General features: G+C 37.6%; 1 protein-coding gene across 2 annotated transcripts; it reads left to right on the top strand.

Moving 5' to 3' along the window:
* Positions 1–612: 612 nt before the first annotated feature.
* On the top strand, positions 613–19,566 carry LOC126969009 (ras-related protein Ral-a). Of its 2 annotated transcripts, XM_050814275.1 has the most exons (6): positions 613–976; positions 7,788–7,901; positions 10,102–10,278; positions 14,900–15,060; positions 16,383–16,557; positions 18,398–19,566. In XM_050814275.1, exons 3-6 carry the CDS (start codon positions 10,126–10,128, stop codon positions 18,509–18,511), a joined length of 603 nt encoding a protein of 200 aa, XP_050670232.1. In that variant the 5' UTR covers positions 613–976; positions 7,788–7,901; positions 10,102–10,125; the 3' UTR covers positions 18,512–19,566. The 2 variants fall into 2 exon arrangements, with proteins under 2 accessions (XP_050670232.1, XP_050670231.1); XM_050814274.1 differs by lacking the exon at positions 7,788–7,901.
* The last annotated feature ends 5,110 nt before the right edge of the window (positions 19,567–24,676 follow it).

The raw sequence follows: 24,676 nt of genomic DNA, 5'->3' as shown, positions 1-24,676 counted from the left end.
ACGCAAAGGTTGTGGCTTAATATACAGGATCTACCTTATAGTTGGTAACCGATGATGATAATATAATTTAGTAATTATTTTGTCCAATTAAAGCATAGTTACATTTTATATCATACACAAGCGATCTCGCACTTTAAAGTCGATCAAGGTCCAGGGATTCTTCTTAGTTTCATTTTATTACTGAAATTATGAATGAAAGCACATATACTTTAGTTTTGTTTTAGAAAGAGCATATAAAGTTGTTTATATAACCATAAGCACTAATTATAAAAACCAATTGTTTTCATTTTCATTTATTCTAGATTATAACGATTTTTTCAAGTTTGTGTCGTAAATAATTATTCTATAGCATTCAGATATATTTACTGAAATTTTCCTAACTTAAAGCATTCTTTTGCTCCACGTAAAATAATCCGCAAAGATACACTTTCACGCCCCAAAATCTCTCGGTAATCAACGGAGTTGAAGCTTAGAGGATCGGATCGCGATCTATTTAGTTTAGTATTTACTTTACCTTTGCTAACGTTTGGTACGTAACTTCAAGAATATACTACTCTCTAACCAGCGCTCATTATAGTCTCTTTGGTACGTAGGTACATAATTGTTTTGAAGTACCTACCTACTACCTAGTACCGTGCTAGTACCTACCTACCTATTCAATGATGCGCAATTGTGCATATTTTGTTTATCTATTAGTCATTAGTTATAACTAAGTAATGGTATAACAATTTTAATGTATAGTGAATTTGATTATGGACGATTTAAGGTTGCTAAGCATCATTATCGTGTAAGACTTAGTGTTTGAGTTCGATGTTGTCGACTGTCGAGTGACGTGATTGTTTACGGCGGCAACGCCTCTTTAGACCCTAAGAAAGCTGAAAGACTTAAAATTAACAGTTAACTCGTGAGCGGTGAGACCGACACATAGTTTCTCGTGGCCGCGCATTCTCTTTCGGTTCTCACACATCTAAACTAGGTAAGCTCTTTTACTCTGACCTGGTTGACGTAAAAAAACCAGTCGTGTCGACATAGTTTAGCCAACATATTGTTGTGGTACAAGTAATGAATCATATGTGATACAACTGATTCGCTGATTTCTAAGTGGTGACAAAATAATATTTGAAAACTCAGGAATTTATCTTGTAAGTGAGACCTTTAAGAATAGCCACATTAAGTAATGTTCTCGACCGTTGCGTATCAGTTGTCGACTAAGTTTATGGAAATTAAAACGGTAGGTAATGTTTGATGTGCTTAGCAAGGAATTGGTTTAATATGCATGATCATTTTTACTTCTCTGCTAATACGACACAATTTTTAGAATTAGTTATGAGGCTATTGAAGCAGTACCTCTTTTTTTACCTATGACACATATTTTCTCTATACTTTATTGTTTTACTTTAATTGATAGTTAATATCCTTAAAACTTTGTTGTTAAACACATTATTTTGAGAATAATTAAACTAACTTAAAGTTAGTTGAAATTTATTTTAAACACACAGAAGTTAGACAATTGGTTTTGGTTTGAAGTTAACTTTCCAAGTTTTTTTACTGTAGGCAAGAACATATTTTGATTGATATGTAGCCATTGTTCATTATATCACATGTTGAACTATGGGAATTGATGATTATCACTCCATTCACTCTAGTGTTTCTGTGTTTGCTGAAACAAAAGTTTATTTTTAATCTATTCATATTATTCTCTTCTGCTATTCATATTGAAAAGAATGCTGGGAGAGTTTCTTCTGCCGCTTCTTCTTGCTCAGAGTGCTATTTGTTTCCGAAGCAGTGGTAGTGTTAGAAATGATGTTAAAAAGAATTCTAAACAAATTGATTTTGATTAATTTCTATTTATGTAAAACTATCAATGACTATAAATAACTACCAAAGATTTAGCCTTTTTTCACAGATTTTTCTATTCATAATGGATTAATTGTATTATATTTTAAAAATAACATTATGACTTAGTGACACATTGAAGTACACCTCCTTATATTTTATGTTAGAAATTAGTCTAAATTAATTTGAAAACATTGGGACAGTATAGTCTTTGTCTAAGTTGTTAGAATAAAATATATGAACATGCCGACAAAAGTATTATAAATTCATTAATATTATTTATATGTGTTTATTTCAACACATTCATAATTGTTTAGTTTTACAAATTCCTATCATATTCAAAATAGGATATTACTTATTGAAAGCCAAAAACTACCACTTTTTCAAAAAAGTATGACTTAGATCTAAGAAATTCAGTGGTTATTTATATCAAAACATGGTTTTATTGTAATATTGTACAATAAAGTTTATTATTTAATAGCCAGTCACTCCATTCCCACCATGTGATATCATTAAGAACATCATTTCTATTATATTTGTGTTAGTGTTAAAGGTACACACAAATATTTCTTAACAATTTTTTGAATTTCATAATACATTTGTTTATAATATTTTCTGGGATCTTATTGTAAAAGCATATACATCATTACATATACCCCACAAAAGACTTACTAACTCAACTTAGCACAGTAGTAGGCATAATAAGTTTGTGTGTGGTGAAGGCTGGTGTTAACATTATGTTTATGACAGTTGCTAGCAAATTCACTTAATATGTACATACATTATATTATCAAGAATATATTGAGAGGCAATAGTTAAGATGTTTATTTCTTTAAAATTTGCTCTCAATGATTCTTTAGGACCTAGATTTTAAATAGTATGAATAGTCTTCACTTAGAAGCAGCTATGTTACTGTCATTTGTTAGGCTAATATTAGCCTATCATATGTTTCTAATGCAAATGTGATTCATGATCTGTCAAATTCTAGGATCATAAGTAAATGATGCTGTTCATCATTTTAAGATAGTACACATTTATATCTGCACATTGCTAATCTGATCGAAACTGTAAAAAAGTTACCCTATATTTGTTAGTGTCGGACATTTATTTTTATAAGTAGAATGAAAAAAAAATGTATGGTCCCAATTTAAGTCTTTCTACTCCCTCGCAAAATGATTGACATAAAGAGACCTTTATAGATGTTAGATACCATCATTGCCTGATCTGGAATCTTAGCTCTGTTGGCCAGAATGTGGCTTCTCCCCAAGCATTCATCTTAATTTAGCTGTTTCATTGCCTTATGCAATTGGGACGCTAATGTAACAAAATTTTCGACATCTAACAATAGCAGGTAGTCTTTACTTCACCTACTGACCCTACTTTTGTGTAAGTTACAAGCATGAACATCTGTTGCCGCAAATCTCCAAAATGGAATGCTTGAAACTCTACTATGTATCTACATAAGTAGTTCTCACTGACATCATTTTCTGTTGAGATTGTCTTCTTAATTTAAATAACTTGCAGATAAATCTGAATCGTCTTCATCCTATTGTTGTGAGTTTTCTTGAGTGTCAATTCCGCCCCTATTTGTCTTCAAACAATTCAACACGTGTTTCGCCTCTACACAAGGCATCCACAGGAAATGTTGACTCGCCAAACTCTAGCACGAGACTCGAATGAATCGTCTTTTACAAATATTTACCCAGACACCTTTCTTGTCTTAAACATTTTTGATTAGTTATATTGGTAGAGACGGATTCCCACTTTCTGTAGAAAATTTGAGTACAATTTTTTTAAGTTGCCCATTCTCGGGAAAGACACTATTCGTCATATCTATTGCAACATTAATAAAATCGATAAGCGAGTAGGCTTATTAGACCTATTCTGCATGTGTAGCATTGGCTAGACACATGTTGAGTAACGAATTCTTTCATTGAATTGTTAGAGCATAAGTTTAAGTATGTTATTTATTATATAAGTATATCTATCACTATCGTTGACAGTATTAACTGAAGTGTTTGTAACTATTATAAACTAATATGTTGCTATCCGTGAGGACCTTTAATTGGCTTTTTGTCACTATTAGATTTTATTTAAAACTATTGTACACTGTTGGTCTTCCTATATGAAAAAAATAAAATAAAAAAATAAACAAATTGTATGAATCAGATATTGATTGGAATAGAGCTGTTAGATTCAGATCCATATTAGTATGTATAATGCACCAACACATCTCGTGATTGTCACAAAAAGATTATACAATCCAAAATAGGTTTCGGCGACAAAATATGACGACCCCTATAGCTCAGTGGTTAGTGACCCTTTCTACTGAGCTGTCCGTCCATATGTCACAGCCACTTTTTTCCAAAACTATAAGAACTATACTGTTGAAACTTGATAAGTAGATGTATTCTGTAAACTACATTCAGTTTCACACAAAAATAGAAAAATAACAAAAAATTTTGGGGGTTTTAGAACTGAAACTCAAAATTTTTTTTTCATCAAACCCATACGTGGAAGGTATCTATGGTTAGGTCCGGTAGTAAGGTAATGATATTGAGGTTTCTAATATCATATTTTTCTAAACTGAATAGTTTACGCGGAAGACACTTCGAAAGTGGTAAAATGTGTGGCCATCTCCCTGTAACTTCTAATAAAAGACAATGTTAGAACTAAAAAAATACATGATGTACATTACTACACAAACTTCCACCGATAATTGGTTTGAACGAGATCTAGTAAGTAGTTATTTTAATACGTCATAAATCGTAAACCGCAATTTTGCTGCTACGGAACTCTTCATAGACGAGTCCGACTCGCACTTGGCCGTTTATTCTTCTTAATTTTTATTCAAATCTTCATTTCTTTAAGTGCACGTTATTCCAAACCACAATCATGTCGAAATTTAGTTAAGAACACAAATCTGGTGAAGTGATTCATATTAACAGACTGACAAAAAATGGCAGCCCTACTGTCACCCTTTAAATGATATCATGACTTAGTAGCCCAACCCACATGTATGGAATACACTAATATTTATTAAACTTTAAACATTAATTCCTTAAAATGTGATGTTTGTGGCTTGAAACATTTTTCAGGAACTACATCCAATTGATTATGAATAAACTGTTCACCATTATTATGCTTATCAGACTAATTATAAATGCTGCTTACACCTGTAATGACATAACATCTTATTGTACTTATTATCTCGTGTACTTGCTAAAATATAATTGTATAATGAAGTGTTGTTGGTGTAACTATCGAAATAAATAAATAAAATAAAGATTCTAATAATCTAATATGTGGTTTTGTGCCAGCAAGAGATAATGTGACAAAGAAACGAAACCTCAAAAAATCTTCACGAATCTTTTATGAAGAAGTACAATATCAAGATTGCATATTGACACACTCTCATACACATATTGCCTCAAATTAGGCATAGCCTGTACTATGGGTACAAGACAACGATATATTTAATACAATATGCTTACTTACACATACATAAATACAAATAAACATCCATGACTCGGAAACAAACATTTCACATTCATCAAATAAATTGTTTGCACCTACCGGGATTCAAACCCGAGACCTCTAGCTCAGTAGGCAGGGTCACTAACCACTGGGCTATAGCGGTCGTCGTGGGTATATAATAACACCTCCATTTGCTTTAGATGAACTACTAGAACTACGATCTCTCCTGTATACAATATATTTATCTCCAAATAGCTCACTATCGTGCATTCTGTTATCTAGACAAGTTTCTGTTCCAACAACCATATCATAGTTTTATGTCAAGATCTGTTACTTTGGACTTGTCGTCGTCCTCTGAAGTTTTGATAGTAGATGTTGAATTTTGTATTTTAGTCTACGGATTATTATTGTAATTGACTGACAGTGGCGTGCATTGGTTTTCTAGCAAGGTAGGCACTGTATATCTAACTAGTCGTAGTTGAGCTTTGGAGTATAGCAATCTGTATATTGCTTATCGTCGGTATTTAGTATCTAGCGTAAGGAAAATTTTATGAGTAGGTGTTCAAAAGAACTTTGGTTATAAAATAGAGGAACATAATTAAACTAAACTAACTTTAACACTATATTTATTTAAGTTCATAACGAGGCAGGCACTGCCTAATTGCCTATATGATATGCACGCCCCTGTTGACTGATAACCGGATCACAATTTATTATCGAAATTATATAAGTGAATAATCTCAAATTTGTTTTACGCCATTCCGAGAGTCTTGTAAGTGATTTCTTCTTCCTTTCATAGCTTTTGTTAGCCATCATTTGTTTTTTGTTGATTCCCCTTAATACATTCATATAGTCAATACTAAAATTTCAGGATAAAACGATATCCTTTTACGTACCCCGGACGTGTGTGCAACATTTAATGGCGATTCGTTGAGTAGTCGTGAAAGCGTGACAAACAACTAAACAATGTCACATTCGCATTTGACTCGGAAACGATATTTAAATATCAAATGAATTATTAAATAGGTTGATGCACAGTTAATAGAATACAATACAAATAACTTTATTACCAACGAAAAAAACACACATTTACAATATGTATATATTTATTCAATCAAAACAAATCTTATATGAAACTATCATTACGGTTCCCCGTACCAAGAATACTGGCAGCATTTCCGCGTTGGATAGCTAGGCTGATCGGTTGACCGAAATAGCTGCCAGCACTTGGGTTGCCAGTAGCCCTATTGAGGCGAGAAGATAGTATTTTGTACATTCTCCGCGCCTCTGGGCCACACGGGCCAAGTGTCTCTACACCACACGGCACAAAGATGCATAGATGTACTCACTGAGACCGACGTATTTGCGACGCTTGCTGTCATTTTTATTTACAATATTAATTACAATTTTAAAATACTAAATGTAGTAAGAGTAACAAAAATTATTAAAATATAAAAATAAAAAGGAACTGTGCCGCACGTGATTCCCTGCTGTAAGGAGCTGACTCAGTACATTGATAAGTTAGTGCAGAAGACACCAACACAACACTGGTTTTCAGCAGCCCCATGATAATTAATTTGTGTATTAAAGGTAATGAATTAATGTTATATGTTGATTTTATCATATGTTCTTAATATATAGTGTTATAAAATATAAATAATTGTGCTAATATTTTTTTTAATTTGAACGTTTAAATTAAAAAAATTGTACGTAAATGTATATAGATATAATAGATGGCGTTAGCACCACTATTGTATATAACTGAGATATATTGGTAAACATTAACGGACTCACAAATAAACTTGGTATAAGTTATACCTAAGAATAATCCAAGAATATGCTATATATATCTTTTATAGTTCTACAGAAAAGTCTATGATAGCATGTCTATCTCATATCGATAACATACTATATCCATTTTATTACTGTAACAAATTTGCGATTATAAAGCGGTAATGTAAAAGATGTTTACACAAATACGATATCAATCCTTGTCATTTTATTACTTTTATATTACTATAAAATCATTCAAAAACACGTTTTTGTTTCATTTTTAACTCAACTTTGATTTCACATATCCGATGGCCCTAGACCACATTATTCCCGAATATCATCTATCATATTATATCTCATTTTTTCTATTGACGGAGTAAATCTTAATATATTAAAATAACGTGACATCGTGATTTCGTATAAAATGCTCCCTGTTGTTATAATGAAATTGTTTCACAGCAGAACGGTCAAACCGTGCGTCAATAAATTCTCTCATAGAAAATATGTCCATACAAAACAAATATTGAAAATAAAAATAATTAGGGTCAAATAAAAACTATCTCTCAAGTTGGACTAAACTGCACTCCATGAAGTAATCCCCATTTAAATCCGTTCATTAGTTTAGGAGTCAGTCGCGTACAAACAGCGTGTCACGTAATTTATATATATTAAGATATATAATTTTGATTTTTACCCCGCAGCGGCTTGCGAACGAGAGCGCCGCGACTGTTGAATAACCTGGGGTGTGACGTCATCGGCTAGTGAGCGCACGCCCGTGTTTTTAAAAACTTCGGCCGAACATACGCATTTTGATCGTAAATATCTCAGCCATTTTTTAAGATATGAAAAAAGTAAAAAGACAGTTTTTCTCGTAATTTTTTGTAGATTTATTTGCCATAAAGTAAAAAACGATTGTTATACCCATTGGATAATTTATAATATATAATTTGCATACCAATGCTAATTATTATAAACTGAATCTAAAATATTTTTTTGTACTGTTTCCTGAACTCTGTTAAATGCTGCCGGGGCACTGCTAATATCTGCGAGGCAGATTTAGTTTTATATTATTAGCACTGCGTTTCCCTAGCCATTAAAGTTTATTACACAAGTAAAGAGGTGTTTTATTATGTACGATACCGAAATATAACGTTGCTAAATGCATATGCTTCCGACCTTCTAGATTAAGAATATTGGCGTCTTTCAAGTATGGAGTAATGTGCGGCCTGTGCGGAATATTCCAACAGGATCGAGCGCATTTTGCACTCGTTGGATGGAACATTTTGTCTTGTACAGTAACCTTTGACAATACACCGCGTCAGAGTATTTAGGCTTTGATAGGACGAGTGCTCCACATAATCTAACTCGAAGTTCTGTACTTAGATATTTTCGAATGCGAATAGATTAGTTTAAGTCTATAAAAACAATTTGATAATACTAGGCTTGTATTCATTGCTATTTGGCGTTTGAGTATATTTGTTGCATCACTTTACATATTATATTGTAAATGAAATGATTTGTAAAACGATGAAAATGTAAATCTCGATTTAAAAAAGGGGCAACGAGTTTCTTGCTACTTGTAATTAGCATCAATATGAAAAAAAAAATTATTTGACATTCATAAGTATCATTTCCTTGACTTACATGATTTTTTTTTTATGGAATAGGAAGGCAAACGAGCGTACCTGGTGTTAAGTGATCACCGCCACCCATATTATCTTGCAACACCAGAGGAATCAAAAGAGCGTTGCCGGCCTTTAAGGAAGGTGTACGCGCTTTTTTTGAAGGTACCCAAGTCAAGAAACACCGCACAAGGAAGCTCATTCCACAGCTTTGTAGTACGAGGCAGAAAGCTTCTTGAAAACCGCACTGTGGAGGACCGCCACACATTCAGATGGTGGGGATGATATCCTAACTTGGGGCGTGTGACGTGTCGTGCGAAGGTGAAATTCGGCGGCAGGAATCAAGTTAAACAGTTCTTCTGAACACTCCCCGTGATAAATGCGGTAGAAGACACACAATGAAGCGACGTCTCTACGCAACGCCAAGTGATCCAGCCGTTCACAGAGCACTGAGTCCCCGACTCTTCGAGCTGCTCTACGTTGCACGCGGTCAAATGGATAGAGCAGATACTGGGGTGCACCAGACCAGAGATGACAGCAATACTCCATGTGTGGCCGGACCTGCGCTTTGTAGAGCGCTAGAATGTGGGCCGGCTTGAAGTATTGCCGTGCTCTATTGATGACGCACAGCTTCTTCGAAGCCAATTTGGCTTTGCCCTCCAGATGGCCACGGAATTGGCAATCGCTCGAGATTTCGAGACCCAGTATTCCGATACTAGGCGCGGCTTTAAGAGAAGTGTTCTCGAAGAGCGGTGATACGACAAATGGGGTTTTTTTAGTGGTAAACGCGCAAACTTGAGTCTTCTGGGGGTTTCGACAAGGTTCAATTTACCCCATTCCGCGACCTTCTCGAAAGAGGACTCGATAGAAGACACAAGTTTCTCCCGGCACTGGTCGACGATTTCCCGAGAGAGACCTGCATGGCCCGTGTATACGGCATCACCAGTGCTGTCGTCCGCATAGCAATGTATGTTGGAGGTGTCCACGTACGTGATCCAAGCCATTCGGCATTGTGCCCGTTGAAATCACCCAAGACTACGATTTCAGCGGAGGGGATCTGTGCAAGCACGTCGGCGCTCACGCTGCAGTTCATGTACGACGAGTTCGTGGAGGACATAGCGGCACTAGGCCGCTACTTCACGCCGGTATTCTGTGCGAGTGTGGTAATTAACCCGGACGAGTCTGGCCCGATTGTGTTGACGTCATAAGACGGCAGCGTGACTCTCCCACTTCTAAAAAGCCCTTAGTCGCCTCTTACGACACCCATAGGCCTGGGACTCCCCCTATTCTTTTTACGCCCCGGGGAAAGTACAGGGCAGCCCCGGGGAAAGTACAGGTTGATTAAATTGATTTTGATTTGATTTGATTTTATTTTGATTTATATTGTTGGCAGGTGGGCAGCGGGCGGCGGGCAGCCATGTCGCGGAAGGCGGGCGCGCAGGGCACGCTGCACAAGGTGATCATGGTGGGGTCGGGAGGGGTGGGCAAGTCGGCGCTCACGCTGCAGTTCATGTACGACGAGTTCGTGGAGGACTACGAGCCCACCAAGGCTGACAGCTACAGGAAGAAGGTGCGTATATATATACCAGTGGGAGGCTCCTTGGAACAGGGTGCCGGCTAGGTTATGGGTGCCACAACGGTGCCTATTTCTGTCTTGAAGCAGTAATGTGTAAACATTACTGTGTTTCGGTCTGGAGGATGCCGTAGCTAGTGCAATTACTATGCAAATGAGATTTAACCTCTAATGTCTCAAGATGACGAGCGCAAGAGTAGTGCCGCTCAGATTTTTTGGGGTTTTCAAGAATCCTGAGCGGCACTGCATTATAATGTGCAATGCGTATCACTTACCATCAGCATAATAATCCTGCTCGTCTCGTCCCTTATTTTCATAAAAAATACCTCGATCAAACTAGTATGTACCCGAATTAGGTCCAAGCACAAAACGAATAATTAATTATAGGAAGTATCAAGAAAATTATCGGGGCTGCCAAACTATGGAATGAGTTTGCGCAGTGTTTCCAGAACGATACGTCATATTGTGATTCCTCTGGTATTGTGGAGAATTACAAGTACGCTCGTTTGTCCTCTTCCATAAAAAAGCATTAAAATATTAAATTATAGACGGTTCCCAGGCGGGTATTAGACAAATATCGGTTTGTGTAGATTTAAGGAATGACGTTTTTAAATTGCATTTTTAGTAAAATCATATAAAGAGTATAGTCGTTTATTAATAATGTTATATCAAGATGAGGATTAATTATTAATATAAAAAATATGGCTAAAAATAAACTAAAAAAGAAAAGATTAACGACCGACAGTAAGGCTTTCGCCATGGTCGGTCGGCAGGCGATCTTCTGGTATTCCTAACACATAGATGGGTGGCGGCTATTTTCGATAGGCAAGGGAGAAGGCCTGGTAATAAGCCTGGATAATGCGAAGGCTTTTGAAGGCCTCGTGTATGGCACAAGGCGCTTATCTTAAAACTTCCATCATTTGGGCTCCCCGAGAGTTTATACAAGTGGAATTGAACAGTGGAACAGCTTCTGGAGCAGCATACAGGTCGTTGTCGACGGTTATTGCTCAAACCCGAAGCCCGTGACCGCTGCAGTGCCCCAAGGCTGTGTGCCACTTCCTACACTGTATCTCATTCATATCAGTGATACCTTGGAAACCTCTAACATACAATACTATGCAGACGACAGTACTGGTTCTGCCGTATACACGAGCCATGCAGGTCTCTCTTGGTAAATCGTCTACCATTGCCGGAAAAAACTTTTATCTTCTATCGAGTCCTCGCAGGAGGTCGCAGAATGGGGTAAAATAAACCTTGTATAATTTAACCCCCTGAAGACTAAGTTTACTAACACTCTTCGACAACAGCTCCCGTAAAGCCTCGCCTAGTATCGGAATACTGGGTCTCGAAATATCGAGCGATTGCTAATCCCGTGGTCATGTGGAGGGCAAAGCCAAATTGGCTTCGAAGAAGCTGGGCGTCATAAATATCGGCAATACTTCAAGCCGATCCAAATGCTAGCGCTCTACAAAGCGAAGGTCCTTCCACATATGGAGTATTGCTGTCATCTTTGGTCTGGCGTAGCCAGGATTAGCTTGAACCATTTGACCGCGTGCAACGCAGAGCAGCTCGAATTAGCGAGGATCCAGTGCTCTGTGAACGGCTCGATCACCTGGCGTAGCGTAGCGACGTGGCTTCATTGTGTGTCTTGGGAGTGCTCTGAAGAGCACTTTATTGTTGCACTTTATTCCTGCCGCTGAATTCGCACGACACGCCACAACTTCGGATATCATCCCCACCATATCAGTCTCGCGTGAACACTCGCTAAGCTTACACATACCGCCTGTTACCGTCCTTCCAACATACCGGCGGAATAACATATATTTTCAACCTTTGGTTCAAAATTTTGCAACTGCAATATGTCTGAGTGTGCAATTTGCAATGAAAAGTTTAATGATGGGGTACAGTGTTCTCTTTGCCATAACCTACTATGCTTTGGGTGTGCTAACATATCAGAAACCACATGGAGGCGCTATGGATCAGAAAAAAGATCGCAATGGAAATGTGCAACGTGTCGCGGGCTATCATCCACCACGCCGATGCCCACCGAACCTGCTTCTCTTGAAACTATCATGAAGGAGCTCCGTGATATGAAGCGCCAGCTGTCCAGCGTGCTTGCGTTGAGAGAAGATATACGAACCATCAAAAAGGAACTGTCCGATCTTAATGACACGTGTGTGTACACGAGCCAAATAGTAGACGACCTGAGTGGTAGAATAACGAGCTTTGAATCCAGAGTCAGTAGTGTTGAAAAATTACAGGATACGGTAATATGCCTTCAGAGTGAGTTGTCTAAGACGAAGCTCGCACTATCTTCGATGGAACAAAGATCGCGTCTTAATAATGTGGAAATCAAGGGTATCCCTATCAAAAAAGATGAAAATTTATTCACAATCCTAGACAAAGTCAGCACGAAGATCAATCATGTTGTGCCAAGGGCTCAAATCAACTATATATCTAGGGTTCCTATGCACAATTCAAAGGAAAAGCTGATAATCGTCAGCTTTTTAAACAGATATGTAAAAGAAGGCATTTATTACACCAGTACATAAGAAAGGGTCTCGATCTGAAATTACGAATTATAGACCAATTTCAAAACTTTGCATTATTGCTAAAGTCTTTGAGAGGGTCATATATAAGGAATTGTATGCTAACTTAAAAAACACCTTTAGTCCCTGAAAGGTAGATCTACTGTTTCTAATCTTTTACTTCTCAACAATTTTATTACTGACGCTATGGATAATGGTATGCAAGTCGATGTAATCTACACCGACTATAGTAAGGCGTTTGATAAAATCGACCACAATACATTAATATGTAAGCTATCTCAGTCGGGAATACGGGGTGACTTGTTACGGTGGTTCTCGTCATACATAGATAATCGTTCACAAGCTGTTGTACTAAATAACTACATTTCTAGTTGGGTTCCAGTTCCTAGTGGTGTTCCCCAGGGATCACTACTTGGTCCACTTCTTTTTATTATCTATGTAGGTGATATAGATTCCTGTTTTAAGTCTTCCAATTTACTTTCCTTCGCTGATGATATGAAAATATTCTCTTCAATAACATCAATCCTTGACATGATTGCCCTTCAAGAGGATCTCAACCGCCTAGAGGAGTATTGTCTTACTAATAAACTAGAACTTAATACATCAAAATGTTCAGTAGTCACATATACCCGTAAGATTAACATCCTACAAACAAATTACACATTAAGAGGTCAGGTGCTCTCTAGATGCAATGGTACGAGGGAACTCGGCGTTTACCATGACTCTAAGTTGCTATTCAATGATCACATTGATAAGATAGTTAACAAGGCTTCAAAGGCATTAGGTTTTATTAAGCGAATTTCAAAGAATTTTAATAATATTAAGACTATTAAGATACTATATTGTACTTTTGTTAGAAGTCATCTGGAATATGCTTCACAAATTTGGAATCCTACATATAGTACGTATGTTGACCGTCTAGAAAGTGTTCAGAGGCGATTTTTAAGATATCTTTGTTTTAGATTTAAGGTACCTTACGATTCTAATAGCTATGTTGATTTGTGTAAAAAGTTTCACTTCTTACCACTGAAAGAACGGCGAAATATAACTGACTTTTTATTTATGTTAAAAATTATAAGCAATCATGTCGGTTGCCCAGATCTGCTGCATAAAGTAAATTTTAATGTACCTCAAAAAACTCTTAGATATAGCCCTCCACTTTGTGTTCCTGCTAGTAGTTAGTAGTAAATATAGGCAAAACTCATATATGGTGCGAGCGTGTAGAACAGTGTATCAATGTGTGTATCAATGAAATGTCAATATCTAATAATCTACTAACATCATTGTTAGTAGATTATTAGATATTGACATATTTGCTACAAGCATTTCCAAGGCAAAGCAGTGCATAACCCTCAACTTTTTTAATTAAGTATTGTTTTTTGTTATCGGTTTAAAAGAATCTTTATTGTCATGAATTTGAGCCGAAAAATAGTGTTCACGTACATATTTTATATTACTTCTATTAGTGAAAACCTGTAATTGGCTATCTGTTACTATTTAAGTTTCTAAAAAAATTGTATTAGCTGTTGGTTTTCCTTAAATAAATAAATAAAAAAAAAAAATATGGATGTGCGCTCTTTTTTTTTTATAAAAAAACACCTCGTTAAAAACACTTATTCGTTTATTGAAATCAGGGCAACCTGTGCTTGCGGCCATTTTTAACTGTTAACCATGGTTTATCGTAAATATTAAAACTTCAATTTTATATTATAATTATAAAAAAAGCATATGACTACAAAGTATCAACAAAAATGTAACTGTTTTACATCTGGCCATCTTAAGGTTTTAGTATACACTCTAAAAGGCTTACTTTTTCAATTATTTACTTAATAGGTTTATAATTATTTCTAGTATTTCGCCGCTTTCTCTTAATAGTATTCACAATTAAGAAATATGATTGTTGTCTATTTAGTTGATGACAGCTATGGTAGGTTCATGACAAGTGATCAGTAGACATTCCAAGGTGGCGGGAGTCTTATGTCCCTGTTGCAACTGGCGTTCCCCAGGGTTCTCACCTCGGACAATTGCTGTTTATAACATGTTTATTAGTTTCATGTGTCGCCACGCAGGTCGTGCTGGATGGCGAGGAGGTTCAGATCGACATCTTGGACACAGCGGGCCAGGAGGACTACGCCGCCATCCGGGACAACTACTTCCGCTCTGGAGAGGGCTTCCTGTGCGTCTTCTCCATCACTGAGCCCGAGAGCTTCGACGCCACGCAAGACTTCCGGTATGCACTCTGTGGTGAGATCGTGTCGATGTGGCAAACGCCCGGGCCCCTAACCTCGTTACTTGTACTTGTACTTAATCGAGATCTGTCTCAAATCCTTTTGCACAAGCGAGCGGACGGGCTCCTTATGAATTCATTTCATGCCACTTATTGCACCGCGAGTACAACAATCTTAAACCGTAAATCGCGCGCACCATTTGCCATCCTTCCATCGTTGGTGCTGATGTCCACGGGCGGCCTCTTACTTTACTTTCCTCCGGGTGAGCCACTTGTGCGTTTCCCCCCAACTGATAGGATGATTATCACCGGGAACTCTGTTTCACGTTGTTAAAATAACGTTATATCGTTATACTTTTATAAATCTCTATTATAGTTCATAGCTGCAAATATTGATTTAAAGGAGTAATGAGTTAATTCAAATCAAAATAACTTTATTCGTTAAGCTCAAACTCAAACGTTACACGAGTAAATCGAAGAAATAAATGTAAATCAATAAATAAAAACAAGAGTATATATAGGTATAGTATATGCATCAAACCGCACACACTGTAAATATTATATTAAATAACTTTCATTAAAAAAAAAACAGACTTTCCTATAAGAGGATCATCCAGCTACCACTAGTAACGCTTGTTCACGAGTATGATGCATGGGCAAGCTATCGCCCCCCTCGACCATATTTTAGGGAAGGGCCCGCCCCACGACGCTGCTACTATAATTATATTATTTAAATAATAGTTTGTAATAAGCAGAGGCGTGCATTAGTTTTCTATAGATCTAACTAGTCGTATTTGTGCTTTAGTCCGACACTGTACCACATAAGTTGTATTAAACGCGTCTTGCTTCGTATATTATGCAATCTGTAGACTGCCTACCGTAGGCAGTAAATTAACTTTAACACTAGTGCTATATTTACCAGGCTCAGAGAAACGGGCTATATTATGGATACCACAACGGTGCCTTTTTCTACCGTGAAGCAGTAATGTGTAAACATTACTGTGTTTCCGTCTGAAGGGCGCCGTAGCTAGTGAAATTACTGGGCAAATGAGACTTAACATCTTATGTCTCAAGGTGACGAGCGTAATTGTAGTGCCACTCTGAATTGAAAGAGAAATGGATGTTTCATGAATCCTGAGCTGCACTGCATTGTAATGGGTAGGGCATATCAATTACATTCATTCAGTTCATTCAGCTGAACGTCCTGCTCGTCTCGTCCCTTATTTTCATAAAAAAATATTTAGGTTCATAACGATGTAAGCACTGCCTAATTGCTTATATGATATGCACTCCCTTGGTATTAAGATGGAGGTTGTGTTTCTCAGTGAGCAGATCCTGCGCGTGAAGAACGACGAGAACATTCCGTTCCTGCTGGTGGGGAACAAGTCGGACCTCGCGGACAAGCGGCGCGTGCCTCTGGACGCGTGTCGCGAGCGGGCCGCCGCCTGGCGCGTGCCCTACGTCGAGACCTCGGCTAAGACGCGCGACAATGTCGACAAGGTGACCTTTATCATCCCCACCATGTGCTATTCAAAGATTACTTAACATCCGGTGACCAGTACACTCAACTGAGAGATATACGATTAACCGTTGTGGGGCGAGTTGTTTGCTCGATTTGAATAAAACTGCAATGCAATCTATTTTTTAATCATAACTATCTAATATCTTTCTTAATAGTCCCTAAATTTATTAAAAACCAAAAAGCAGATATGTGTATATCGCCGCAACAGCTGACAGCATTAGAAACGTTGTACAAGGGCTATTGACCCTTCTTACCGATATTGGTACTGTTCATTGCATTACAATACTGGCTAAAAAGTCTACAAAAGTGGTTCGTTCTTCAAATCAAAGTTTCCATCACGAAAGCGTTTAAGCTAAAATCGCACGGTGCGTTGATTAAATAACTTTAACTTAATTTAATTAAATACCTTTTATAGGGCCCTCTGGTTTTGCAAGAGAATGTAGGTGGCGGGGATCACTTAACATCTGGTGACCCGTACTCTATTCCATAAAAAAACAACTACTTAGTCTGGCCACAAATACTGTTACAATTTAAAATAAACAAAATATTACATTTTAATTTGGAATCTGTCATTTTTATATGATGGTTCATTGAGTTCTCATTTTGGCGCGGATACATTGTTACAATATTTTGCGATATTAAAATGGAATGGGGTGATAGAGAACAAAATCGCTGTCATTGCATTACACAAAGTTAGGCTAGCTAAGTTTAAAATTGCATTTGGCTCCACAGAGCCAAATTTTTAAAGCTCTCCGCTTGGTATTAGTAAAATGTTTGTGTACCGGGCTATTAATAGGTACAATGAGACCTCTGTTTGTGACAGAAAAAGATCTGGCCGTCCACGTAGTGTTTGTACCATAAAGGTGGTCAAAGCAGCAAGGGAAAGAATTTGAATGGGAAGAAATCCTGTCCGAAAGCAAAAGATCTTATCTCGGTAGACGAAGATAGAGCCTAGAACCATGTCGCGTATTTTAAAAGATGACTTGGGACTTGCAGCCTATAAGAGACATACTGGTCATTTCTTAACTGACAATTTAAAAAAGAATAGGGTGGTAAAATCGAAACAACTACTGAAGCGGTACGTAAGGGTACGTACAGAAAAATTTTCATTACGGATGAGATTTTTTTACAGTTGAGCAACATTTTAACAAACAAAATGACCGTATCTCAAAGCTCTAAGGAAGCTTCCCAATTAGAAGAAAAGGTGCAACGTGTTCACTATCCGACTTAAGTGATGGTTTGGTGGGGTAGGTAGCTATGAAGGAATGACTGAGCCATACTTTTGTGACAAAGGTACCAAAACATCGGCACAAGTGTATCAAGATACCATTCTTAAGAAGTTAGTGAAGTCCCTTAACAACATCATGTTCAATAACCAAGAATGGTCCTTAAACAATCCGTACGATTGGCAGTGAAGAAGTTTCCCATTGAAAGAGTGCGTGCTTCTATAGATATCTGGCCTCAACGTTTAAAGGACTGTATTGCAGCCAATGGAGACCACTAAGCAACTGTTCTCTTTCAAACTTAGCTGGATTTTACTTTGTCGCCATATTGTAATTACTATTTCAAACTTATATATTATATTATATATTATCTTACTGCACGTTTCATACTAAACTAAATTTCAATTTTTACTGAGGCAGTCCCGCCTCTTATTACGTAGTATTAACATCTTCGTTTGCCGTTGTGCGTTAGACCTGGACTAGGTCTAAGAGTGACAGTTTCCAAATTTCAAATTATTGTTTTTTTATGTTGTAACTATTTATGGCCAGAATTTAACTGTGGCGGATGTTTAACACGAGGACGGGTTGTCGGCAGGTGTTCTTCGACCTGATGCGGGAGATCCGCTCGCGCAAGTCGGACGACAGCCGCGCGCTCAACGGCGACGTGCGTGCCAAGAAGCGCAGAAGGATTAAGTGCGCCATCTTGTAGACGCCGTGCGACGCGCCCTCGTCGCCGAATGAGGAAGGGAGAGAGACTGTGCACGTCCGCCGACCGCTCCTGGTGTTGTGTCCGTTGCAACTGCTTTCGATATTGTATAGTAGTTATATTATATAATCTGTATAATGTTAGCTATTGAGCTTTTTACTATTGTATCCTAGATTTTATAATGGTTAGGCCATGGAAGCTTCGGCTACACTGGCAACCCCTCGACCGGTCGCTCCTTGAACGACCTTGAACCTTGATATCGCTATCCAATGTGGCCGGCGTGCGTGCGGTGTTGCCGCTCCGTGCACGCTACATCTGAACCCTGAAGCGATGGTGCGTATATTCCAGACCAAACACAATTTATCGATATATTGTCGATATATATTGTTCACGAACTTCCCGCGGTGATCACACTCCTGCCAGTTGCCGCGGGCAGCTAGTGCTTGACATAATATGTACGTGACGGTGCGAGGGCCGCCCTTGGTTGCGAGTCACGTCGAGCGCCACATTCTGAATGTCTGTTGTAATATTATTGTAATTTATCAATATAGTTAATGTAATTGAGGGAAATAACTTTGTGGCAAAAATTTTATTTCCAAAAAAAAGTGTATTGCGAATGTAATTCAAGGTTTGTTTGTATGTCGTCCGCGTCGCCCCGGGCGAGATATACAGGAGCACGTGAATCTTTTACATAAAAATCAAAATTATTGAATAATTTATAAAAATTTAAATAAGTGAAATCTTAAAAATGTTGCGTTATTTCTGCTCAATTTTTAGAATTGAGCTTGAAAAACATTAGAAAGTATAATTTTATTTTCAGTTGATCTTTGAACAATTTTGATTCTTAAACAAAAAGCATAAAATAAGTATGTGTGTGTGTTGGGTGGCGCTCGGGCATGAGCGAGGCAGTATGTCGTGTCGTGTATATGTGTGTATAATGAATGTAATTTATTAATTTATGGTCAACGAGTACGCAATGTATATCGAACACGTTTTGAATGTTTATAATGAAACCAGATAATTACAACAAGCAACAATATAATTATTTGCAACAAAAACTACGTCTTTTATTTATTTTTTACACTTAGCCAACTAGAATGCGCCAGGACTTTTGTTCTCGGACCTCGCTCTGAGCCGGCCGATGGCGCGCCACACGGTTCGCCCCGCAATCACCAATTTAACAGAAAATTATGACAAATAACAAATTACAGGACGACAAATATTTAAATCTCATTCCTAATTCGTGGCAGTTGTGAAACCATCCGCGGGAACCATCTGCTTCCACCTTTTCAAACGATTTGGAATTCGAAATAAGGCAGCTTTATTCAGATCATGTCATAAATAAGTTGAACGGACCCATTCTAGAAATGGAGTCATAGTCAATTGAGGGCACAAACGTATATTACATTGCAGATTACTCCAATCTACTGACTAAACGGCTAACTTTCTGTATATAATTTCAGCTTCTTCCATTTTACCGCATACAAACAAAGAACGGCTCGAATCACCGACGATCAAGTCATCTCCGATCGGCTTGATTCTGTGGCATTGCGTAATATGGTTTCTCTCTGCATCTTCTACCGCATTTATAACGGCCAGTGCTCAGAGAAGTTGTTCGGGTTGATACCAGCGGCCGAATTCCACCAACGGAGACATTATGTCAAAACCCGCATCACGTTGACGTCTGGCATTGCAAACCCGCTCGTTTTGAAACAAATTTCTTGCCTCGTCCAGCCATTTTGTGGAATCAATTACCGGCTGCTGATTTCTCGAACCCATACGACTTAGGGATCTTCAAGAAAAGAGCATAGTCCAACCTTAAAGGCCTATCTTGGTCCATGGTTTTACGAACATCCATGGACAGCTGTCTCACCGCTCCCTGTCACGCGAGGCTCTTGCCCGTTGGGGGCACCACTTATATAAAAAAAATGTGTGCGTCTCGGGACGCCCAACAGAAGTGATAACTTAAAATAATCTAAGTCGAACTATTTAATATTGAAATTGTTTGAGACAAGTTTAGGTTATTGCTTAAATTTCATCTATATTGATATGATAATGTAAGGACAGGTTATTTATTAATAAAAAAAATTATTGATTATAAAAAATTATTTATCTTTTATTTACCATTCTTGATTGAATGTACATAACATTAGAATTGTGTGTATGTATGTTATTAGTATCATTTGTTAATCCTTTATTAGCTTATGGTAGCTATAATAGACAACGAAATTTTTACACTGTATGTCATAAAAAAACCTTACAAAGACGGCTTTGACAATTAATTATTGAATATTAACGAATATGGCTGTATGAGCTTGAACCCTTTGCCTGTCCTAATATTGGAAGAGTAAACCAAAAAATAAAAATTAACAAATGTAAACGTCAGAGAGACATTTCTTTTTGGGCCCACTGGATATGGTGATGTTTATTGATCGTATTATGCTAGTAAAATTGTAATTAATTTATAGGCCATATTTTGTTGTAAAATCTAACCGGGTTCATGAAATTATAATAAAAAGGCAAACGCTTGATACATTTCCTGTATACAGTTATGGTCACCATGGCAATAAAATACGTACAATGAAACATTTGTGACATTCATGTGAGAAAATAAAAATATTACTGTAAAATGTGGTGGTAACAGTGATTTTTCGGCTTTTGAAAAGTAACAAATATCTACTGGATCCATGAACCTCATTTGAATTATTATTTTGAGACTAAACTAATTAAGCATTAAGTACATAGACAACGTCTATATCTGTGAACATTTGTCATTTTGATTTTTATGTTGTCAAAACAGAATTCCGTATTTTTCGTTTATTTCGAGTTGCGTGAAAGTTTATTTTGCATTAGTATAATTATTTAGTTTATTTTATAGATTTTAATATCGCATTTACAGCATATTATACTCCAGAGAGTCGTTGTGTAAATTGTGCAGTACGTTCATCGTAATGTGCGAAAATATTAATTAGTGTCTGAAATACCTGGAGACTTGAACTGGGCCTCCGGAGAATACAAAATTTTGTTCAAAATAAGTACCTTCTTTGGGGTAGGATTGATTGTAATCAAGGCACACAAGTAGAAAAACTTATCTGGTTGACCCATCAATTTCTAATACTCGACCTGATTTTGCCGGTTACTGTTGCAATGGTTTGGTGGGTAGACATTCTGTTGGTTGCTGTGAACATGAAATGTCTTGTTGGGTGGTTTTTAGGTCAGGGCATCAAGATGAGACTGAGCCACCTGCATCATTTCTGGATGAGATTCTAATTATAAAAGATGATTTTAAAAATGATGATGACTAATAAATATTTATACTATATAAACAATGTGTTATTTCTTCCTATGATAAACAGTGTACAAAACCTTACCCCAATAGTATTTACTTATTTTTATTAAGACACGACTTTGAAATTACAATGATGGCTGTTAAGTATTTTTGGCAAGATTTCTGGTATAGTGGTTATGGTTATTGCCCTGACTGCTAAACTGAAGTATTGTGGTGTCGGTGTACACACGCCTGGGACTATTAATATACTAGTGTGATGAACATTTTTGTTCTGTGCATCATTGTAAACCATCTTTAATCAGCTGTATCCTTACTCTTCCTACAGGCTCTGTTTATTTTGATATCAGATAGTACTACTTAATTTTGGCCGTTTCTGTTTTATGTTAAGATATTACATGATTACAAGATTTATATATGATTTTAAGGTTATTTTGACGTTCACATTTTGTCGAATTTATCAGTATTCCGGTTAGACGATTTCTAACTAAATATACCATTGTAATCTAGAGATTATAAGGAATAAATCAATATATGTTTCATTACTATACATCACATTTCGTGGTGGGCCTATTCCTCGAACAAAAAAAAAAATGTCTCCTTTCGGAAAACTTTTACATATTACAAAAAAAATAAATAAACAAAGTCACTTGGGTATATATTTATATATATATATTTTTTTTAAATATTACTGAGCAATTTGAAACATTTTTTTTTCAAACCATTTCAATGTCGTTAAATTATAAGGGTTAAAATTATTTCAATTGATTTTTTCTGATGGAAGTAATGTAACAAAAGTCATAAAATTTCTGAAAACTTTATTATTTATTACAAAAGTAGTAAAAAAAACGAATAAATACCTAAACCTGGAGATATTAAAAAATATTACTGAGTAATTAGAAACAATTTTTTTAAAGCCATTAAATTTTTTATTTATATATTTCAAGGTATATCAACAGCTATTTACAAAATAAAAATACAATTAACAACTTAGAACTACTTACATATAATCACATTAATAGAGAACAGAAGTAGTAAGAAGGGAAATTATAAAGAGTAAACATGTAATATAATCTAATAATAAGCACACTTAATATTTACAGGTTAGTCAACCGATTCAAAAAATGATTTCATGATACATTGTTTTATTGCGTTAACAGTTGTATTTAAAATATCTGAATTAATTTTTTCACAGCTTAGTTTATTATAGGTGGAGCTAGCCCGAAATATATAACGATTGCTTCGGTAGTTAGGAGGTACATACAATAAATGACTGTGGTGTAGTGCAGTAAACGAAGCTCTCAATGAAATTATTTAGAGAAGTTCTGGACAATCAACCTTATTTCAAAATCGGCGAGCAGCTTTCCAGTTACCCGACCGGAACACGCAAGTTCTGGTCGTTGTCGAAAGCTGCTCTTGGTAACTTCAACCAGCCGTCCATGCCGCCGTTGCACATGAGGAATGACACCCTGGCCCATACGGCAAAAGAGAAAGCCAAGCTCCTGTGCGCTCTTTTCGCCTCCAACTCGACTCTTGACGACAACGGAAAAACACCGCCGACCATCCCGCGGTGTCAGAGCTCTATGCCTGAAGTACAGTTCAGACAGAAAACTGTTAGGCGAGCTCTGTTTTCGTTGGACGTCAGGAAGTCGAGCGGGCCGGATGGCATTTCTCCAATCGTGCTTAGAACGTGTGCCCCTGAGTTGACGCCGGTGCTAACGCGTTTATTCCGGCACTCTTATTCCAAAGGCGTAGTCCCTGACTCATGGAAGTCAGCCCTTGTCCATCCGATCCTAAAAAAGGAGACAGTTCGGATCCGAAAATACAGGCCTATAGCGATTACCTACCTACCTGAAGCCCGTGAATGCTGGAGTGCCCCAAGGCTGTGTACTATCTCCTATGCTGTTTCTTCTGCATATCAATGATATGTTGGACACCTCCAACATATATTGCTATGCGGACGACAGCACTGGTGATGCCGTATACACGGGCCATGCAGGTCTCTCTCGGGAAATCGTCGACCAGTGCCGGGAGAAACTTGTGTCTTCTATCGAGTCCTCGAGAAGGTCGCGGAATGGGGTAAATTGAACCTTGTCCAATTTAACCCCCAGAAGACTCAAGTTTGCGCGTTTACCACTAAAAAAACCCCATTTGTCGTATCACCGCTCTTCGAGAACACTTCTCTTAAAGCCGCGCCTAGTATCGGAATACTGGGTCTCGAAATCTCGAGCGATTGCCAATTCCGTGGCCATCTGGAGGGCAAAGCCAAATTGGCTTCGAAGAAGCTGGGCGTCATCAATAGAGCAATACTTCAAGCCGGCCCACATTCTAGCGCTCTACAAAGCGCAGTTCCGGCCACACATGGAGTATTGCTGTCATCTCTGGTTTGGCGCACCACAGTATCTGCTCGATCCATTTGACCGCGTGCAACGTAGAGCAGCTCGAATTGTCGGGGACTCAGTGCTCTGTGCACGGCTGGATCTCTTGGCGTTGCGTAGAGACGTCGCTTCATTGTGTGTCTTCTACCGCATTTATCACGGGGAGTGTTCCGAAGAGCTGTTTAACCTGATTCCTGCCGCCGAATTCCACCTTCGCACGACACGCCACAAGTTAGGATTTCATCCCCACCATCTGGATGTGTGGCGGTCCTCCACAGTGCGGTTTTCAAGGAGCTTTCTCCCTCGTAATACAAAGCGATAGAATGAGCTTCCTTGTGCGCTGTTTCCGGGACAATACGACATGGGTACCTTCAAAAAAAGCGCGTACACCTTCCTTAAAGGCCGGCAACGCTCTTGTGATTCCTCTGGTGTTGCAAGAGAATGTGGGCGGCGGTGATCACTTAATACCAGGTGACCCGTACGCTCGTTTGTCCTCCTATTCCA

The sequence above is a fragment of the Leptidea sinapis genome, chromosome 17 (assembly GCF_905404315.1).
Source record: "Leptidea sinapis chromosome 17, ilLepSina1.1, whole genome shotgun sequence".
In the NCBI taxonomy this organism is placed as follows: Eukaryota; Metazoa; Arthropoda; class Insecta; order Lepidoptera; family Pieridae; genus Leptidea; species Leptidea sinapis.
Note: the sequence above shows the minus strand (reverse complement) of the source record. Positions and strands in the feature narration are given on the sequence as shown.